This window comes from Hoplias malabaricus, chromosome 4 (genome assembly GCF_029633855.1).
Source record: "Hoplias malabaricus isolate fHopMal1 chromosome 4, fHopMal1.hap1, whole genome shotgun sequence".
Classification (NCBI taxonomy): Eukaryota; Metazoa; Chordata; class Actinopteri; order Characiformes; family Erythrinidae; genus Hoplias; species Hoplias malabaricus.
Window position 1 is genome coordinate 42,222,996 of NC_089803.1, and position 23,094 is coordinate 42,246,089.

The window sequence follows — 23,094 nt, forward strand, 5'->3', positions numbered from 1 at the left end:
GTGAATGCAATGAGAATCCATACGGAAGAGGGGAAAAAAACCCCAGAGATGGACAAACAGAAAGAAGAATGTTTAAAAACGATTAGGCAGTGAAGAGATAGCACGAAAGGGGGCTGAATGCACCACAGCTCGGCTCGAGCTTTTCAAATCCCTTCGCCATTCAGCAGACCTTGAAAGGACGCAAAGTCTAATTAGTATTTAATAAGGAGAGAACAAGCCGCCACAAAGAGTGCAGAAGAGGAGAAAGAGCGTAATGGGTCTCCCTACAGAGGCTGCCGTTCACTCCCAACCATGAGAGGACAAAGCAAGGTCCCTCCATCTTTCCTGAATGACAACGCTCTCTTTAGAACAGTGTGTAGATGAGGATGAGCAGAAGTCGTCTCAGGCAATTTACTAAAATATAAAATTAAATAAAGTAAAAACAAATAAATAGCCTACAACAAACAGATGGCTCTTTTAAAGTGTCTATTCATGACGACATAAAGAGGATGAAATAATGGCACTGAAGTTCATCTGCAATTACACACAGGAACGGTGCCCACCTGCTTACCATAAAATTGTTTTGGGCTCTTTTTGTTGTTGTTTATGTTGTAATAACACTGATGGTGTGATTGGTTCACCTCAAGTCAAGTACCTCTTTTAATAAGGTCAGTAAAATGCATTTTAGACAGACCTCGTCACAAAGACCTCCATCTGTCCTACCTGGGACATCTAGGCCTAACCAGCATTCACATTTACAAGGTTTTAATAACAGAAACCAACTACTCAAGCATACATACTAGTTACACTAAACATGTAATTATCCCAGCTTCACAGGGTTCAGACTAGAGGGGGGGGTGCGCTTTTATTGTCTCATTTCTATAAACAAAATTGAATTATCTCTCTAATGATAATGCAGTTGCCATCCTTCCTTGACCCTTGTGGGTAAATAAGGTATGAGCATGTGACTCCCTCTGTTTCCTCACCACGCAGCTAGGAGTGGCACCTCGCAGATAACCTTTAGGCTGTAAACGTTAAAAGTGAATGTGTAATTAATTTGTCATGAAAAAGCATTTATCACCCAAGTGGCCCTTGCCATTGGTGAATGTTACTGCAGCAGATTCAATGAAAAAAAGTGAGGGGCATTAAAAGATTAAAATAATTTCTCAAAATGAATTGCATGCCTTTGTAGTTAATCATAATAAATGGCATTTGACTTATGAAAAAGAATTATTTCAAAGCAGAACATGTTGTAAATGCTATATGTGGACAAATAATCATCAGGAACTAATTAATTTCAGTAACAACCTTTTCACTGTGTGAACAGCTCCCTAATGAGCTGCATATTGCAAATCCTCTGATGTTAGTCTCTTGCTGCCATTTCACTGTTAGAGGCAACACCAGTTTCCCACGTTACTTTGTGTTGATTTATTTGTAGCTCTTACTTGTGAGTGCTGCCGAGTGCAGTCTGCTGGACCCTCTAGTGCTGACATTACTGACATATTAATGGCATTACTAATACAGCCACATCAGTGAATGACACTACAGGGAGAAGTACGGTGTTACTCAAGTTTGCTTTGGGTTTTTATTTATTTTATTTATTTATTTATTTTTTTTAAATCTGCCATTAGTTCATAAATGATGCAGTGGTTTAATTCTGAACCGAAGCAAGAACTGCTGCACATTTTAAGGTGAAATGGCAAATTTGAAAATTGAAAATTCATAAATGACATTACTCTGTCTGCATATGTTCAGAAACAAAATGAATGAATGAACAAATAAATCCAGAAATCCCAGATAACTCATGTACTCTGGCCCTATAAAACCAGCCAGTGCATTGAGAAGTATACTTTGCTACTCAGTGTCTTGATACTGCCTTATTAGTACTAAATTTCCATCCATCCATTATCTGTAACCGCTTATCCAATTTAGGGTCGCGGGGGGTCCAGAGCCTACCTGGAATCATCGGGCGCAAGGCGGGAATACACCCTGGAGGGGACGCCAGTCCTTCACAGGGCAACGCAGACACACACACATTCACTCACACACTCACACCTACGGACACTTTCGAGTCGCCAATCCACCTACCAACGTGTGTTTTTGGACTGTGGGAGGAACCCGGAGGAAACCCACGCGGACACGGGGAGAACACACCAACTCCTCACAGACAGACACCCGGAGTGGGAATCGAACCCACAACCTCCAGGCCCCTGGAGCTGTGTGACTGCGACACTACCTGGTGCGCCACCGTGCCGCCCTAGTACTAAATTTGATTATATTAAATCATTCAAACTGACTTATTCAAGGTAATATGTAGACTGCAGACAGCTTGTTAATACACAAAGTAATTTATGCTTAATACAATTAAACTGGAGAGAGAGAGAAAAAAAAACCCCACAACTTTCATAATGCTTTTTCTTCTAAATATTGCACATTGGACCTGACTATATGACAATCCAAAGGTATGTAATAAAATCTTAAATTATTACCATATAACAGTATCTTCAACTGATTTGTAAAGCAAAGACAAAAGTGTTCTAGCCCAAGTACTCACCATTCTCCGTCAGCGAACTTGGCAATGCAGTAGTCCCCTCTGTGTGGGGTGAAAGCCCCCTCCACAGGCGGCTGAGCTGCGATCTCTGCTCGCATGGTCTCCATCAGGTTCTCCAGCTTGGCACCTGCACAAATGAAAATGTTACTTATCTGACTGTTCTCTCACAAGCACGAGGAAGGAAAGATCAACGTTAGAACTGTTGGCAAACGTGCCTGTGTTTATTGTAGCTGAAAAAGACAAATCAGCACATTTTGCTGTAGCAGACATTTAGACCATCGCCTTATCAACGTCTGTGTCCGGGAATGCCAAGGACAGCCTCACATACTGTAGAACTGTAGGTTATGCTCAACAATGATGGCCCTGAAGTGTGTGAAAAAACATCATGAATGCCAATGTTATTTTAAAGATGTACTGCCAAAGCCCAGCGACTCAAAGGACTGCAGTGATTGCCAAATGATTGGTCCGTAGTAATAACAATTTGCTGGCTTCCCAGCCTGAATGACTGTGCAGGGAGACCTGGTAGATAGCTAGTTTAGCAAAGTGGTCAGTGCAAAATTACTCTGATTTGTAGACAACCTGTTTTTATTGACTTTCTCTCAGAGGATGGCGGGAGGGTGAACATCTTCACAAACACAGAAACTAACCTCAGTCTCGAAAGCAGCATCTCGAACCGGATTAGAGGCTGGTCAGCGCGTAGGTTGTCAAATCGAGTTAAAGGTTAGTGATTAAAACACAGAAACAAATAAAGGTAGGTCTGTGTTTGCTTTTCTTTCTATTCTAATAAGGAACACATGTTGAGATATTTATTTATTTATTTTAGTGTAAAGCCTGCAGCCATTCAATCATTCCCTCCAACAACACAGCAATCAGTGTAATTGCTGAGCTGTGAGGTTTTAAGGGGTTATGGAAAAGGCTCACAAAATGGCTTCACAGCCGTGCATGACTAATATCATGGATGAGGGAATATGGATAGAGATAGAAAAAGCAAGAGGGGCAAAGGCGCACAGACACTTTTAGCAAGTTTATCAGCCAGGCACACAGCCGGCCGCCAGCCAACACAGTACCTTAATTAGCACAATGTCACTGCTAAAGTGAGTAGCACAGGGAGAGTGCCGAGTTATATTGTGTGTGTGTGTGTGTATATGTTAAGATTTCAGGCAAAGTAGGACAAGTGCAAGGAGGGTCAGGTACAAGGAGTAAATATATTAATAGCAATTCAAAAAGGTGCAGCTTAACATTCTCTTACTTAAGCAATACAGTAGCACCTCATCTACAAAAGGGAAATGAGTAAACAAGCGGATTTCCACAAAAAAAAAAAAAAAAAAAGTATATTAACACCCATCCTCATCTGCGCTCCTCACAGTAGCTCTATCAGTGGTGTTTGGACGAGGCAGCAGTTTTGGGAGGAGAGGAAAACAAATGTTAATGCCCCACTGGTGTCATTTATGATGCCACGTCTACTGACAATGCAGAACACACCCCTGATTTATTCAACTCATTAAAAAAGTTTGGAGTGCATTCTGCCAGCCAGGAGAGCGGTATCCTACCTCAGCTGTGCTCCACTTTGAGTCCTGTGAGAGCTTGTTAAATAATAAATAAGGCTTGGAGAAGGAGGCTTCTGAATGCTATATAAATCTTTACACTTAATTTAACCTAATTAATATCAGATGCTCTCATTAAGGCACGTGGACACGGCATAAGCAGGAGTTTCTAAAAGGCTGCTGCTCACGGATTAACCAGGCCGCTGTTTAGAATCTTTAGCACATTTCCACTTCTTTGAGTATATATGCAGAAAGCAGAAAATATCATGGGGTATGCATGATTTCACAACAGAATGATGGGATTTAAAGACAGGACCGACTGAAGCAAGTACAACAGTAGTTGGACAAGGTAATGTTGACCAAGTTGAATAAGGTTAATCCATTCTTTAAACAAGCTATTTGATATTGACTTGCTTTGCTTGAATATGCAAACAGCATACAAATAAAAAAGCCATTGTGTGTCAAGTTAAAGCCAATCATTGTTGGCTGACAACAGTTTACAAAGTGATGCATGGTTAAAAATATAAAAGAAGTAGGAAGATGCCCCTGTCCCAGTGATTAGCTAACACCCTAATCTCCGACAGCCATTACCTCACTACACTTTGCTGGTTAAAAGGTGTGCACTGCTTCGATATTAAACATTTATTAAAAGCAGTTTATACAGACCACTGTACTTTCATGAGTGTTCTAAATTTCATCAAGACATTGTATGGTTGTCTACTTTGGTCCAGAGGATTTTTTTCTCTGCTTATATCTAAACGCTGGTAAATAACTATAGGATATAAAACACACCACAAATCCAACAAGATCAAAGCTTTAGTAAATGCTATAAATCCTAAGCACTACAACTATTAACGCAGGTGCCGAGCACAAAAACTCTCACACTGTGGAAAAAGGTTGGTGAGGGGTTTCATCTTTAAGATGAAGTAAATCTTTAGGTCCCATTGATTCTTGAGGGCACTCTGTGCTCTCTTCAGAAACACCTTAGAGACACCTCTGTCCTCTTAACAACACAGTGCTTTGGAGTCTGCACACCTACATATCCGACTGCAGTTAGCCTACCAAAAACAAACAGTGCACATATTAAGATAAATTTCAAACAATGACCCAGAACACAGAAGTACAATGTAGACACCATGATGATGTTTCCACTAATGTTAATACATTTCTCAAAATATTTGAGCTAATCTCTAAGAACTGAGAAATTGTGACCCATCTCTTTCATTTATTGCTTGTCCACACTTGAAAAACTGTACTGCAGGGAACTAAGCACTACTTGTTAGCATTGTTTAGTTGAATAATAAGTTATAATAATCTACACCTGTATTTATTACAGTAGATCAGAAAGTAAATGAGAGAGAGAGACGGAGACGTACATGAAAGTCCAATACAGTGGTGTTGATATGGGTCTCCAGTAGAGAAGACCAATTCACACACACAAAAAAAGCCAGGGATCTTGGTCCAAAAAGAGCAGAGCAGCCCATTTTCACCTCAAATCATCCTTTTACCAGTTTTCTAATTTCTTTTTTTTTGTTTTTTGGGCCTCTATGGCAGCAGCTGCCTGCAAATCACATATAATTACATTTCAAATGTTCTGTGCAGCACAGAGCGCCATGAGAGATTCAAACAGCGAAGCGGGTTTTTGTTGATGATGCCATTTTGAGGTGCGCAGAGAGGCAGAATCGCATGGATAAAACATTCATGGGATGATAATGCAGCACAGAGTCACAACTAAGGTCCATTACCTGCTAGTATTACTCAAAGCAGCACATTAAAACAGTACACTCACAACGTCGGGCATCTCCCAACTCAAAAAGAAATTGCTTGAAGGTATAGTCAGGGAAGACTAAAACAAACAAACAAAAAAAGGAAACATTTCTTACTAAATTCAGTTTCAAATGAACCATGCATTAAAACATGTCCTGGAGATGTACTCTAGCCATGATTTGATACAAGCCTAAGTACACAACAACTATATGTAAAAATTAAATGAGAATGCCAGGTAATCATGATTTGATGCTAATAAACAAAACGTGACCCAGTATAATTTGTGTAATCAGTTTATTTTAAGATTATAATTTTTTTCCCAGAGGGTTTGAAAACAATTACGCCATCTACGATATAAAGCATGGATTAATATGTAATAATTTAGTAGAAGCCTTCAAGTGAATTATATGGATTAGAATTAGATTAGGGCTGTAATTAATAATAAAATCTACCTTAACAAGGGCAGATAACAGAATATGGATTAGGCTTAGTCCTACACTAAACTGCAGTGTCAACAGTATTTAATCAAGGCTTAATCACAACTTGGGTGTGGAAAACGGGTCTAAAACTTTTGTAGCTATATTTATTTGGTTAAGTTAAAAGTAAATAAAACCCTATATTTAATTATTTGAGTTTAAAGCATATTCAGAAAAATGATAAAGTGTTATCCATTTTAACTACAAGTTACTCATGTTTAGTCATTCACAATTAGAACAGACAAAATAAGCTTTGTTAATATGTATTTATTACTTCCAGTAAATCAGTAAGTCTCGTGCTTGGTGTAGAACAACATCGTCAATTGCTTTACAGAGGTTTCCTGTTGAGGATGTGTGGGTCTTTCCAAATAGGGCCAGAGAATAAACAGCACACAGATCAAACATCCTTTACATCCTTCTTAGGAAGACTTACCACACCAACAGGTGTCTTAAACCGGAAATATAGTGAAATTCCTACAACACTGGCTGAAAAACACAGATTATAAGGAACATTTCCACCTTAAGCAAGATGGCTGCGTGTTGTGATTAGTCAATCAGCAGAGAGCAGACTGAACCCTGTATGGTTCTGCTTTGCTTGTTTCTGTAACGAGAGGAGGAACGCAGCCAGAAAACCTGAGAGTGGATTCGCACCATTAGCTTGCAACTAAAGTTCACAGGTTGTAACTTTGAGTCAGGCGCTGGGGTGGAATTACTTACTAACAGAAGTAAAACAAAAGAGCAGGAGCATGTGGTCTTTGAGTCACAACACAATCTCTCTTTAGCAAAGCAGAGCCAAAAAAAATAAAAAATTCTATCTCCAGCTGACATCAACAGATGAAGCCCCCAAAATGTAAGCAGGGGTCATCTTTCTTCTGCCAGGGACGTTTATATGAAATTAATCCTTGCGCCTTTGGGCACGGGAGAAGATAAACGAATCCTCCTGCTTTAGATAACACAGGATGTTTACTGGCCTAGATCCTACATTCAGCAGGAGAACTGAACTCTGTACTGTTTCTGCACAGAAGCGGCTAGAAGCCTGTGGTATGTTACTGCATCTGGTGTGCAGATCACTTACATAGGCTCCAATAATTTGCTCACTTGACTGAGAGAGATGAAAGTCCCTGTAATGCTTGCATGGGGTACTTTATCCCAATAATTCTGGAGACGATAATCGTTTGTCTAAATTTGCTTTATGGCCCAAGCCTACCACAAAGGTGGAGAAACTCTCAGACGTATTACGCTCTGTAACACAGCACCAATTCGCGCATACGAATGTCATTTCTCACCCTGGAATTTCCAGCATCATCATCTCTCTAAGCAGCATGCTCCTCTTGTAATGTCCTCTCCAAACAGCCGTGTGTAGCATATGCCATATTTCACAATTCTTTGTGACATGGGGCCAAGGCATGGCAGGAGTGGGGTTACTATCCTAAGTGACCTTTTGTCTCTTTAAATATTCATAGCCAGTCAACAGAACATATTGAGCTGACTATTTTCCAGTGTTCAACGCTGGTCTCTACCTATTGGTCTATGTGTTGCATGTATGCAAATGAATATGTCTCAGTGGTCAACAAGGCTCAGCAGGACACAGAAACATAAAGGAAGACCTTTCACCTCGGGATAAAAATCCTCTCCTATCCAGTGGATCTTCCTGCTGGCTCTGAATTTGCATGAGGCGCGCGCACACAGAAAGGAGATTAAAGTGCTCTTATGAGACTAATTTAGCTTCCAATCCCCGTCAGCAGCAGGGCCGAGAACAGGGAGGGGAACGTGGAACGAGGCAATCAGAGCCCGTGCGCTAAATTACAGCTTCGTAATTTGGGAGCAATTGCTGAAGGAGAACGGAGGCATCATCTGTGGCTTCTTCCTCACATTGTGCTGCTGGGAGCAAATCTAACGCTTTGTTTTGATTGCGAGGGTTTCTAAAAATTACCCACGAAGCCCTGCAGTGTGCAAGGAACTCTGGCGTGTTTGAATGCTTCTTGTTTCTGCCACTTCAAAAAAGGACAACCGCAGAGCAGGCAGCTTCTCACATGCTCTTGTAAAGAACATCCTGCAAAAGGAAAGCTTCTCAAGCTTAATAGATAATCAGAAAAACTGACTTCTCTGCTTTTCCACAAGTACCATAAATTACATAGCCTGGGTGGAAATCTCAAACTGTTCCAAGCAATTCATCTCAATACTCTGCAAAAACGAGTCAGGCATAATAGGTCCTGATTTTGGGTGGATGTCATTTTTCATCTATGGGGCTGAGGCAATTATATTCCATTTTCATTGTATGTTCTAAATTAAAGAGCAGAAATGCTAAGGATTAGCAGTGACTCCAAAGATAAAAAAAAGTGTGATCTAAACTTGCTTCAAACCTGTGACCCAATTTTGACGTATTGTCGAGAATAAAACTTATAATTATCATTTTAAGACTATTTTATAAATTTTAAAATGTGCACATCAATACAATTTTGGACAGACGTCTTTTTAACTGAGTAATTATAAAATTTTTGATGATACAATTGTGACAGGCCTACACCCTACTACAACAAGGCAAGGTGGGCATCAATGAGGAACAGCCAGAGCTCATGGACCTAGAGTTATGTCCAAAATGTGAGCAGGTGATTTTTGGTTGGCACTTGAATCACATTAACGCCAGTGAAGTCAATGAAGAAGTGATCCAAACAGAAATGGAACAGATTCTAAACATCCACTGAATGCTGCACGCAATATTATGTAAGGCCTCTAGCAATTGTGAAATGAAGAGAAGGAATACAATGAACAGGAACTGAAAATCTTCTCTGACACTACAGAGCCTCTCATTCTCTCACAAGCCAGTCACTATACTGGAGCACATATCAAGAGCGCTTCAAACATCATCTATTATTACTGCTTCTGCCAAGTCTGTTCTCTCACAGTTATCAATACAAAATGCTAACACTCATGTTGCCTTAATGAAATCAATGCTGGGGAATGCTAGTGGTATCACCCCACGCGAATACAGTACAAAAGAGGAAAGGAAAGCTCTCTGTCTGCCCAAAGTAGGGAGAAATGAGGAATGAAGTGTCCTCAAACAAAAGACCTACCTGCTGATAATAACAGCAAGGGCACAGTGCAGTGTTTTTTTTTTTCTTCTTCCCTTATTTCTCTGTATCTGTAGTGAATCCCCATACACCATGTGCTGCCCGGGCTTCATTAGGTGGGAAACAGCTGCTGGGTGTAAAGGTAGAGTGTGAGTAATGTGGACTGAGTGGCACCTGATGGGGGAAACAATCTAGTTATTACGTCCTGAATCTGTGCCAGCTTCCAACCTCAGTGGCCAAGATGCAGCAGAGGAATTTGGGGATGCCACAGCTGCCAAAGCTGGCAGACAATCTGAGCAGGGGAGCTCAGAACGAGAGGACTTCTTCCAGAGAAGTCAACCTAGATGAAAATATCTTTCACCGATGGAAGATAACCATTGGTTTATACTATGAACCTACATATTTAAAAATGAAAAAAAATAATATTGTTATATTATTATTATTATTATTAGTCTTTAAACTTAAAAAGCAGAAGAAATGTTTAGACTGTATAAATGTTAATCCAGGATGACATTTCTGTCGTTTTTCTGGCAGGAACTCAACTCTTGCCTGGCCCACACTACAGGACAATCAGAAAAATCTGTGGGGTGTCTCACATTTTCTACACCGGTTAGGATTTTAAAATCCTGCAGTGTGGGCCAGGCAATGGATAGGGGGCAGAAAAAAAAAACCCACAGTCTTTTGCTGAACTGCTCTGCCAATATCAGTCCATGAGGGTGAGGAAGGGTGTAAGCTTTGGGCTTTCTTACTGCATATTAAAAAATTACATCAACTGACTTATCGCCACTAAACAGCATGCAAGAAAAGTCCAATGCCTCTAATTACCCTCATGAACTGTGGCTAAACAAGGTGACATTTAGTTCGTACGTTTCCCTAACATCTGGGAGCACATAACTAAAAGCAGTCAGCACCTAATATAGCAGTCCCCAATGACAGAAAGAGCCAGGCTAGCGAAAGGTGTTCATTACCTTGCGCATATTAACTTGGGTGGGGAGACAAAAATCTATGAACAGATTTCCACCTGCCCGAGGAAGAAAATTCCCCCCAGAACCACATTCACTGAGCTGATTTCACATTGAGTAATTTAATTGAACTAATTAAAAAAAGAAAAAAAATAGTAATAAAAAAGGATAAAGGGAAATACAGATAGAGAGCTAGACCAATAGTGTTGAGCTCTGGTGTCTATCCCCTTGAGATTTGTGAAAGGCAAGATATTAGGGGAGGAAGGATTTTCTGGTGTTTAGAGACCATTATGTGATAAAAATGATGCAGGAGTACATGCCTAGCAGCATTGATAAGAACCAGGCAAATCAGCATCTGTGAATAACTCCTCTATGTTATGTATGCTTTACTGTAATTTGTATTATAGTTTTAGCAAGGACAATGAAAAACATTCAGAAGAAACATTACACTGTAGCAGATAGCTCTGTGTACTTCAATTACTCACAATAAAAGTCATGTGAGATGGCTTCTTTTTATCTTTTGCTTTGAGTAGAGATTGTTCTGTTTTGAGGCAAATGTTTTATTTCTCTGAAGTTAATTTGTCTCTGAACGTTCCCAAAGAACTTTACGCATCAAAAAGCAAATTAAAGTTATAACAAAGAGAGTAAAACAAAAATGACATCAACGGTACTGTGTATTGGATGCAACAGGAAATGTTTGCCAAAGCTAGCATGAATCCAATGTCTATGCTAATATCTGAACCAAGCAGATAGATTAGATGTGAACGATACAGAATTTCAGTCCAATCTCCATTGTTTAAAAAAATAATAAATAATTACGTAAAAAAAAAAAACAAGTAAATTAAAATTAAAACACTGATCAGTCCTACACTCACAGCAGGTGGGCTAGAATCCTGACAGAAGACATTCAAGAAAACTATTCTAATCTAAATGTGAATGATGTTCATTTCTGCTCAACACTAATGTCTATTGGCTAAGATGTTCTACTATGACAAACAGCAAAGCACAGTATTTACCACAGCAGTGACAAAGGCTAATGCTAGTGGTGGCCCAAGGCCACATAGTAAGCACTGTCGTATTACATAGCATGTCATTTTTCTTTGGAAATGCTCTCTCCCTCAAGTAACATAAAATGTGAAACAGTACAAGCCTTTGAGTTTAGTGTGTATGCAGTGTGTATACACACACACTTGGGATATGGACAAATAAAGCCATAACATTGTTAGGTACCTTGAATTTATTGTAAAATGTGATCAATTACAATTAAAATAAAATTACATAGAAGCATGGGAGCAATGCATTCGTTGTAGAATCCAGCCCTGTTTATCAATCTTATTTAATAAATGCCATGCTTTCAAATCATTGTGTGATGGATCATTTCGAATCTTCCTGACTTGTTTGTGCTTTTGATAGAAGAGATTTGTTACATTTCCTGTGATGGGAGCCACAATGGCTAGACATGCTTTGCATAATACTTTGAATTAACAATGGCCATCAAGTCTAAAACCAAAACATTACAAACCACAGATGTGCCTCCCATTTTTTGTATCAATTCTTCCTTACCTCAATCCTCACTCCACTGTGGTTATATGGTACTTGTCCTTGCAGGACTCTTTAAATACACAGGCAAGACATGAAGCACGTGAGTTTGATGTCAAATAGTTATCTGTACACTGAGAATATTCAAATTAGCTCATTTATTAGTGGCCATATAAAGCCAGATCTAACGACTCTGAACGTTTTACACAAGGACACTACTTGAGTGCCTCTTAAAAAAAAAAAAAAACAGTGCACCTTTCTTTGGCAGTTTGACAGACTGATCTATTTTAGGTGGAGCTGTTATTCACTGCTTTCTATATGTTACTGTGGTCCTTTTTGATGTGCTTATTCATTACAAGTCAAATGTTAAAACACTGGATATGAAAATACGCTTTACATGTCATAAGGACAGTCTCAAAATCTGGTTGTAGGCCCTAGGATAAAAAGACAGCAAGGAAAGAAAGGCCTTTTTGTTTATGGTTTATTTAGTATCTACACAAGATTATTTGTTAGAATTTGGTCCATCTTCCAAGTGCTTATGAAAGGGGAGCCTTTACATTTAGAAATGTACTGCCTTCATGAAGTGGAAATGCTTAAACTGGCTGGCTTGTAGGAATTTCAGGCCAATCTTTGAAGCACTCTTAAAGGATGGAGGTCTCTTTAGTGTAGACAGTTAAAAAGACAGCGAGAGAAGAGAAGGAGTGTGCTGGAGCCAGTAAAGGAGGTTTTGAGAAATTTTCTCGTTAGAAAAACAGGATTGTCATTTTCAATAGGAGTAAAATATGACCAAAATTACCCCCATTCCTTCTCCTCCTGTTCCACTACCGTCTTTCCCTCTTTTTTCCGTATCTGCCATTCAGTTTTCTCCCTTTTCTGTCTCACAGTGAAAATACTGCCTAATTAAAAACAAAACAAAAAAAACTGCACACTTGCGGGATTAGCTATAGCACCCTGTGCTAACATTGCCATCATACACACTCATGAGAAAATAAAAATAAGAGTATGCACGTGAGAGAAAGACCGGAAACTTGGGAAAGATCTTATAATGTGATCTGATCTTCACTGACATCTTAATAACAGCCTTTTAAAGAGCCTGTCTGTATTAAACAAATGATCTAAAACATAGATGTCTCATGTGGCCACTGGGGCAAATTCTTATGACCTTACCCTATCATTCAGAAGATTACTATTATGAATCCTATATATCTACTACAGATATTGCTCTTTCATGTGAAAAGCATATGAATATTTTTGCAGTAATAATCTCAACATGGCTAATCCTGTAACTACTGATCTATTCAATAGAAAAACAGATTTCTTGCTTTAACAGCATTTTTCAGTTTTTTTTTTTTTTGCAAAATTTCAATGGGTCTGGGATAAAAAAGGAAGGTTTTATTTATTGATTTATTTAATAATTGTAATTATACACAAGATATGATATCCTACAATATCATAAACCTGCCCATTAGAGCTTCACATAGGTCCCACAGCACAGATTTCTCCCAAACTCTGAAACCCATCATGCTCTTCTATGCAGATCCACATCAGCCTCCCTTGTGACCAAGCCCCAGTGGCACCGTTAATGCTGAATGCCACCAGATCCATGTGAACTCTTCACTTCCAACCATACATGCACCACCTCTAAGTTCAAAAATCATTTATTTATTTAGAGATTACAGCATTGTATGTTTAACCCACACCAGAACAGACCACAATTATCATAATGTACACATCTTAAACACAGAAATTCATATGTTTTCCAAATGATTTTACTTAAAGATATGTATGTATGTTTTTTTTCCCCATTTCTGTTAACCAGCATTAATACATTTTGCTGACTGCATGTGTGAGAGAGTGCGAGTGCACATGTATGTGTATGAGGAAACACAGCAGTTGGTTAAAGTGATGTTTACCAAACATGGCACGGTTATCTGACATCACATGCTCTGAGGGCAGAACACAAGAGCAGCCAGAAGGGTAGAAGGTCATATGTAGTGTGCAGCAAGGGGGGGGGGGGGGATGGGAGCATGGAGAGGGGAGAAAAATGAAAAAGAGGGGGAAAAAAAAACAGGATCCTATTCTCTTTCTATCAGTGCTTCCAACTCCTGCAGCCCTGTTAGATGGGAGTTAGCCATTAATAAATTCTGCACTGAACCTGACAGGACTGTCACATAGCTCGAGATGTGAGTCACAAATTTATTGTAAATCCATGGAAATTAATTAGTGCAGTTGGATGCATTAAGAGAAGACTACAGGTAATTATATGGCCTCACTAAAGTAGTGTTGCAAGAAGAAAAGGCAAGACAGCTTACTATGTAAAACATATACACTGGTCTGAAAGAAGCAGTTTGTGTGTGCACATCTGTGAGTGTGTGTTTGTGTGTGTGTGTGTGTGTGTGTGTGTGTGTTTGTGTACACACCATATAAAATGTGCATGTGGGCATTAAATACAGCATCGCTGATTCACTACAGGTTCCTAGCCTCTTCCTAGCCCAGGTCAGCCCCAAGGGACATTCCAGTGTTTGCTGACCATCTCCTATCATATGTAGGGCATTATGAGTTAGAATGCCTAAGGCATACAGTGGAATCTGTGCACATAAACTGCTGTGTTTCCAAACGTGTCTATGCATTAGATAAGTCTGACCATTTAGGACATCCACAGAACTTTATAAACATTTTTTATTTACAAAACACACAGAACTTTACCAATTTGAAGATAACCATTATGACAGGATCAAAAACTATATTTTACAATGGGCCTAGTAACAACTAAGCAATTTAATTGTTTGTAATATTATTATGTAACAATTACAAGCAATGATTTTATATCAAAAAGGTTGTGTTTTTTTTATATCTTAGGTTTAAACCTTAAGCTCCAATAATGAAATTTTCATTTATAGTTGCGGTTGAGAATCAGATGCTGAAACTTTTAGAGTGATGCTGCTATTGGCCAGAAAGTGTTAAAAATGTATATATACACAGTACTGTGCAGAAGTCTTAGGCACCTAAGATATTTATTTATAATTAAACTAATGCCTTGTCAGTTGTGTGGTGTTTGTATAGATTTATATATAATCACTGTAAATACAAAAAAAAAAAATATAAAACAAATAAGAAATATACGATTTTTTTAATAAAGTAGTAGGTGGGAGTGAGTTTGAAGAACAATGTTGTGTTCAGATTCTCCTTGATTGTTTGAATTGGTTAAACCAACAGCACATTATTTAAAATCATTATTTATTAACCGGTTAAACTAGATTTTGGATGATAACCTCATAATACAGACTCCCATGAGAAGAGATTTGATAAAAGTTAAACCAACACATTCACACACAGAATATCACATTGACTGGAATAATATTATTTGGTTTTATTCTAATACTTGGCATTAATTGTTGTTTGTTTTTTTTTTTTAGCAAAGAAACACTTATTGCTCAGATAAATAGATTTTTAAATCTCAATCTGGTGCACTGCTACTCAAAAACAAATTTACATGCTGCTAAAGCTGTTCTTTTTTTTAAAGCACAGACTGGGACACACACTACTCACCAGTTTCCACATCCTGTGCGTAGAAATGAAGTCCGTCTGTGATCTCTGTCACACACACAGGCCTGTAGTTGGCCACACGTTCCTTCTCTTCAGACACCTGGGCCACCTCCTCTGTTGGCTTCTCCTCATAATTGGCCCAGATCTGTCACATCAGCAAAAAATAAAAGGTCACATTACTTAATACCTTTTTATTTTAATTTATTTTATTTATTAGGACGTTGTGTTTTTAATTTTTACAACATGCCACAGTTCAACATTTCCATTTACTAAACCTAAAAAACAAGAGGTCTGCAGAGGACCAAGAGTAAGTGGGTTGATATTAAGTTAAATACAGGAAATAGCTTTTAGTGGATAAGGATTAAGCTGTAATCGCAATAATCTGTATTAAGACCATGAGCTCGAGTCAGAGTTAATGCCCTGTTTACACTGAGTTAGCACAATGCAAAAAAGCGTATTATAGCACTACATCAGAATGAGACTTAAATATTTAACCACGTTTGGAAGTTCTGCCTTACTGGAGCATAGATGATGACATATGACGAGTGAATGGTGGACAATCAGAAACATGTCTATGGCTGCATTTGAACTGGATTAGTTTGTCAAAATGATGTTTGTACTTAAACAGTGATGAAACTCTTGTATCTGAGGCATTAAAATGACCACAGGACAAGTGAGTTTCTGGTGTCTCATTTTGTTGAAGGAAGAAAAAAAAAAAAAAAAAAAAAAAAAAAAAAAAAAAAAAAAAAAAACCGCGTCTGAGTCATGATTAATCTCCATTCACAAAATGGCATTGAAATGGGTTTGCCATTTGAGAAGATTTTGTTTTTTTTTCCACCTCCCTCTCCAGATAATGCTCAGGTTGGGTATGGCATGGAAGATCAGACCAGCCAAACTAATTAAATGGTTGGGTGACTTTTCAAAAGTGTACCCTCCCCCTCAAAATGATGTGATCTGACAAAGGAGGGGTTGGGGATGTGGTAGGGGATAAATAAATAAATAAAAATGGCAGATAGAAATAAAAACCTCAAATACCACTTGCAAAAAAAAAAAAAAAAGACACCAGAACCTCATGTTAATTTTATTTTGTCTCTTTTACTGGTGGTGATTGAAAGCTGAAAATATAACTGCTGCTAAGGCATTACATTTATAGTGTAGTTTGAACCATCATAACCTTGCAGTAGATACTAATCCAGAGATGAGGACTTCAAAATAACTAAATAAAATGAAAGTGAGACTACATGTGTAAATGTGGCCATTAATACAGATTTACCTGCTTACTCTTAGGATTTTTGTGCTGCAATGTTCGGCAACATTTGTATTAAAACAGTAACTTGTGCATTTGGAGCTATCCATGGTGTTGACGTCCAACCAGTTAGACACTACATTAGAATGCAGACAGTTCTTACTTCTCAGTTGGCTGGAAAAATGTCAGAGCCATATTTTGAGGCACAAAATAGACCACTGGAGGTCACCTGCACTATATAATAAAGAGTAATTATAATTAAAGAGTAAATCCAAATTAATGGATTGAGTGTCCTGTTCTTGTTGGTGAAAAAGTATTAACTAAATATATTAATTATATCAGGGTTTTTTTTTTTTTTGCCACAATGCTGACACCAGTTAATTAGGTCCAGAAGCTTTATATGCCACATTCTCAGGGTTCCACGAGGTCCAAGTAACCGACATTTACAGGCTGATTTCACTGCTCGAGCGAGAGTCTGCTACCAAGACCAGAGGAGCTGGTAAAAAGCCTTTATTACAAATACAACCACTGACACGTGCACTGAGCCTTGCAGCTGTAGCCACCAAATGCCGAAAGACAGGGTCAAACTACCCAATTACATTCAATTATACCCCCCCGAGGCACGAAATAAATAAAGATGCACAAAGAGGAATCATTCCAGGGAGAAGAAGGCTAGGTTAATGAAGATCTAAATATGCCACGCTTCACAAACTGCCCCCCCCCACCAACTCCACCACTTTCCTCTACAGCGGGTCATTCATCTAGCCCACTCTCCACCATGCCCTGGCACACTGACACAGCCTGACTTTTAATCAAACCTGCAGGACCAATCAGAGGAACACAGATTAGTGTGTCAGCACTCATTACTGTGGCGACTGTCACCATGTCGTCCAAGGCACAGCTGGACAGCGGACGCCGTGCCCCCACCGGCCGAGTGACCCATGACACGTGCTGGAACACGTGGCAAGGACACTGCTGCTAGCCCTGAAAGCAGACACATGCACATACAAACAATCTGACCCTCGCATCTTCCACGCCAAAGCAGCAAAGACAAGTGACCCTTTAACCACACACTCAGTCCTGACTTGCTGAGACTAGTGCACACAAAGACAAACAAACACACGCACACACATATATCCCCCCGCGCCCTGGGCAAATGACCTTCCGCAAGCAGCCAACCATTCTTGTTTGTTCCACTTGAGCGCAGGTATGTGACTGCTGCTGAGAGAGGGAACAAAAACACAAACAGAAAGAGGTCTTAAAAAGTAAAAACACCCCAGGTCTGTTCCATCAACACATTTCCAACGCATACACACCCACACAAAACCACATCTGGAAAGGTTTAAATCATATAAACAAGCTCCCTCTGACCCTCTCCGCTTTGTCATTTCAGAAACAAGGTCATTGAGGGCACCTCTCGTTAGTGTTCCGGGTGTGTAGCGCTAAGTTGCTTTTTCAACATCAGCCACCCATCTAAAGCTGTAATAGAGGGCCAGAGGAGCATGTGCCATTACAGGCTGACTCAGAGGAGTATGGAAGCTTTCTGCCGAGCCATGCTGTACTGAGCATTCAAGTAGAGGTCAGGCTTTTCCTCGGAGATGCACTACAGCACAGTTACATTCATAAAATCTCCATCTCTCTCCTCCTCTCTCTCTCTCTCTCTCTCTCTCTCTCTCTATCACAGGCACGCACAGCCCATTCCAAGCACTGATTAAAGGTGACAGCGTGTCAATTCCAATAGAATGTGTTCTGCCCAGCAAGAACCAATCCCCATCAACACCAGGAATGTAAAAACACACACACACACTCTCTCTCTCTCTGTCACACACACACACACACACACACATATATATATTTACCAGATCTCCCTTATTGGAGGTGGACAGTGTGAGAAGTGGAAGAGTTCATTTTGTTCCGAGCCTCCCAGGGCAAAAGCATCTTGAGGATACAATGTAATCCCATCACTCAAACCTCATGAGGTGGTCAGAGACACATATGACCACATTTCTTGTAGTGTGAGCACTCAAGCACCTCGATGCCTCTCAGTTTGTTGATGAGTCAACACGGCCTGAGCTCCTCCTCTCAGACGGAATCATTGCTCTCCTGTTATTTTGCTGTAGGGCTGGTCATATTACACATTTATAAACGATTCGCGATTACAATTTAGTTATTCGAAAAAAATAAAACAAGCAAAAAAACTATTTGATTAAACTTTATTAGAAGGGACTGTAAATGTGCAAATTAGTAACAGCACATCTATCACAAATATCACATTTTGCAAATAATGATTCACTTTATATTTCCTTTTAAAGGACCGAAACTAATTTATTACAAAAAAAATACATTTAACAATAGTAAACAGCAAGCTTCATTTTTGTTAAATAAAAAAATGAAAGCATTAAGAAGGACGCCCTCAGCTTTGAATTCACAAAGACTATACCTGAAACCTTCCCACTGCCTGGGTGTGGGGAGTTCCAGAAAAGTGCGTTACCATTACGCAGGAAATAAAGGCATGTTTACTGTGGTGTGGTGAGCAAGGGATTATCTTTTGGAGCTTTTCACCAGCGTGGCTCATTTCCTGAGACAGTAAGTCATTTTTAAAGACTGAATATGAAGAGATATTACATGTCTGTTATGGTTTAAAGCCAAGTTTAAATGGCATCATGCTCCAAGTGTGAAAAATCAGTACCGAGCAGGGTGGGGGGTCTTTTTTTCCCGTATAGGCAGCTAAAAATCGGTGTGCGGGTAGTCGTGGTACTTCTGAAACATATGAGTTTGTGTTAAGTGCTGTGTGATAAAAATAATTTGACGCTATCAACTAATTAATTTTGATTAGCACTAACAAAAATGTGCCCGCTAGAGGGTGTTTCTACACAAATGGGCTAAAATATTAATTAATTTATTTATTTTTTAATGTTTTGCATTGTACGTGACTGGGAGCAGTGTGTAGGTCTGTGGGAGGCGGCATTTATCCAGTTAAGATGTGTTTTCGTGTTAATAGCATTTATGAATGCTTTAGTTAAATCTTAACCAAGTTATGTATACATGTACAATCTCGATTATTTCATGTCAAACAGCATGTGAAATCGTTCATTCCAATTAACCAAATTAAATCATGAAAAATCGCCCAGCACTACTTTACTGTAATCACCTTGATCTAAACATACATTTATTTTTAACCAGTATAATCGCCACTGTCCAAAAAAATCATGTATGTCCATTTATTTTTGGGACTTTTAATTTACTATATCATTTGAATACAACAGCTCTCCTTCACACTGACAGGATATACAGAATGGCCCAATAGAAATACTGCAAAATTACTTCAAATTAAATCTTCTTACACTGACTTCCACTGAAACTTAAGACTTTTTTCCCCCTTCTCTAAAGTTAATACTCTGAGATACAAGTTGCTATATATTTGAAAAGTAGACAGTTCAAGGCTTTTGGAAGTATGTTTTTTTTTTTTCATATGTTTTTTTCAAACATATATCTCTATGACTACATTCACTAGAGCACCTACCTCACCATGCCCCTCCTTCAGCAGAAATAATGTGAGAAACAGAAGACGCATTTAAATGGCAGGTGTTAACAGCTCTGTGCTTTGGCAGCCATCTGTGATCGGATCACCCAAGATGCATGTTAATGCCAAGTGTGAACAGGGCCTATGACACGATGGCAGAGGAAAACCGACCTGGCCTCAATTTCCAACTAAACCCTGACTAAGTTCTTTGATTTCTCCAACTAGCCAACTTGCATCAAGAGTAACAGAACTGGTAATGAATCCGAGTTCACTTGGTAAATCAATTTAGCATGCATTATATTGTTAATGAAGGTCCCTTTAGGAAACGAAGCCTCATTAATTCGGCTCCCTCTCTCTTCCGCTACGTCAGTACTGTGGACAAACAGGCCTCCTGCTCAGTGCACTCCTAACACACACACACTGTTCATTAAGCTAGCTTATGCACTCTGATATAAAAATAGACTTATGAATAAGAAAGCATAATTTAGCAGCAAAACAGACTCTGGAAACACCAATGAGAAATCTACCCCTGACAGAATAGGGCAAAGCAAGACTAAAACAGAAGGCTGGTGGACAGCAAGTGAGGTAGGTCAATCAGAGTATGTGACCCAGCATGTCTGACCGCTCAATACATCTGTCCATATCAATAAAGCTATTAGAGCCATGGGGAGACCAATGAGACAGGCACGCCCTTGCATGCACTGTCTGCGCACACACGCAAACTGGGCATTACTGTTCATACACATCTGCCGAGGTCTCTCAGAATAACTTCTAAATAGGCACATGCTGGCACTGGGCCATACATGAATTTCTGCATCACATTTCCCCCCCAAATACCTCCTTGACTCTATTCTCACTGTCCAGGTAGTAACACTTAGTAGATTCACAATTACAGACTGGGGTCCACCTGTTGCTCTATAGACACTGTTTGCCCCCTTCCACCCTGTTGTTCAATGGTCAGGACCACCACAGAACAAATTTGAGTGGTGGATCATTCTCAGTGCTGCAGTGACACTGGTGGTGTTACTGTGTGTCGTGCTGGTACTAGTGGATCAGACACAGCAGTGTTGGTAGAGTTTTTAAACATTACGTCTACTCACTGACCACTCTGGTTGACACCTAGCATCCACCTTGTAGATGTAAAGTCAGAGACAGTAGCTCATCTGCTGCTGCACAGTTTGTGTTGGTTGTCCTCTAGTCCTTCATCAATGAACACAGGATGCTGTTGGTTTGATATTTTTGTTCAGTGGACTATTCTCAGTCCAGCAGTGGAACTGAGGAGTTTAAAAACTCCAGCAGCACTGCTGTGTCTGATCCACTCGTACCAGCGCAACACACACTAACATAACACTACCACGTCAGAGTCACAGCAGTGCTGAGGATGATCCACCACCCAAATCAGACATGCTCAGCTATGCTTACTTCCCTTCACTTTATATGTAAATAACACTGTATTCCACTTCTGCTTAGATGCTAATGCACTTGACTTTTAACAAGTGAATATTTCTTAAACAACAGGAACAACTTTCATCTGAGGATGCAATGGGACAGCGCTGAATGACAGCTTGCAGAAAATGGCAAGCTACTTAGTCTCTCTCACACAACACCCTCATAATGCCATTCCTAAATCATAACATGCTCGTGCACGTCAGACAATGAAGCAGACGGCTCTGCTGACCACATACCTCTGAATGTAACGTCACATGTCCGACAAAGAAACTGAAACTCAAGGCTAGCGGACCTAGAGAGAGATCTACAGCTGTAATCCTGTTAAATCCAGTGTTCAGTGTTCGTCTCCAGTCTAGCTCAAACCAGCCTGGCGGCCGTGACTTGTGTATGGATACTTAGTAGATAAATTATGCATTAAAAGAGCACAGGTGGTGTATGCTGGTTTTGGATTGAGCAGCTGGGAGTTTAAGCACACACAGAGAGCCTCTCCTTAGCTCCATATAATCGCAGGCAGATGTTCAGCCACGGTGGCTGCCGCACTCCCTACACCCTGGCTTAAACCACTAATATCACCACCCACTCCCTCACTGCCTGGCCATGCCTGCTCTCTTCACCCTGCCAAAGCCACGAGCACACTGACTGCTTCTGCTCCTTGTATCTACAAATGGACTTTACACATTGCTAGCAGGCTGAAGAGCTGGCACAGCATGGCTACAGGAGGCAGGTGAAACATGAAGTCGGAGAGTGTCATCGCTCTAGCTTTGCAAAATGCTTGGGATCTTTTGGTGAGGAATGGCCAGCCAGGGTAACCATGGGAACAGGAGAAACGGAGGCAGAGCGTCCGCTGTGGTTGCCGGGCTGGTGTGGGGCTGTTCGAAGAGACAGCCTGGCAAAGCGCCTGCTCCCAACCACCCCCTTCCTCCTAAACCCTCCTAAATAGAGCCAAGACCTGGGGGGAAACTCTTCAGCATATGGGGCCTCACGCAATGCCCGTCCTTTCTGCTCTGCTGCTGTGTGCAAACCTGGCTGTTAGTCAGGAACACAAGACATGCAGTGACACTATGAAGGAAGCAGTGAAGATCACAGTGGGGAACTTATCCCTGTCAACACGAATACAAAAAGGGTCGCATTATCATGCCATAGATCTTAAAACAACAAATCATGAGAGGCAAGGGTTTAACCCCAAATTACAAAATAGGGCACTATGCAAGTCATATAATTACTGAATCTATATTTTAATAGATGCATTATATATCTCTAATACAACATCATTTATATTTCATCATGTGTAGGAATCTGAAATCTAGTGCTGTCTGCACATATACAATTTAGTAGCATATCTTAAGCAATTGACTCTATAGGAAATTAGGAGCTAAATGAAGTTCATCCAGAGACAGGCATGTTACGTTTTCAAAAATCTCCATCTTGGAAGGTGTGAATG

General features: G+C 39.8%; 1 protein-coding gene across 2 annotated transcripts in view; it reads right to left on the bottom strand.

Annotated features, from left to right (window-relative positions):
- snd1 (staphylococcal nuclease and tudor domain containing 1) overlaps positions 1 to 23,094 on the bottom strand; it is a 162,678-nt gene that overhangs the window by 19,416 nt on the left and 120,168 nt on the right. For both annotated transcript variants that reach the window (XM_066667129.1, XM_066667130.1), the window contains exons 18-19: positions 15,439 to 15,580; positions 2,534 to 2,657 (exon numbers count right to left, since the gene is read on the bottom strand). In XM_066667129.1, coding sequence (XP_066523226.1) covers positions 2,534 to 2,657; positions 15,439 to 15,580 — 266 coding nt within the window. The remainder of the gene's footprint in view (positions 1 to 2,533; positions 2,658 to 15,438; positions 15,581 to 23,094) is intronic.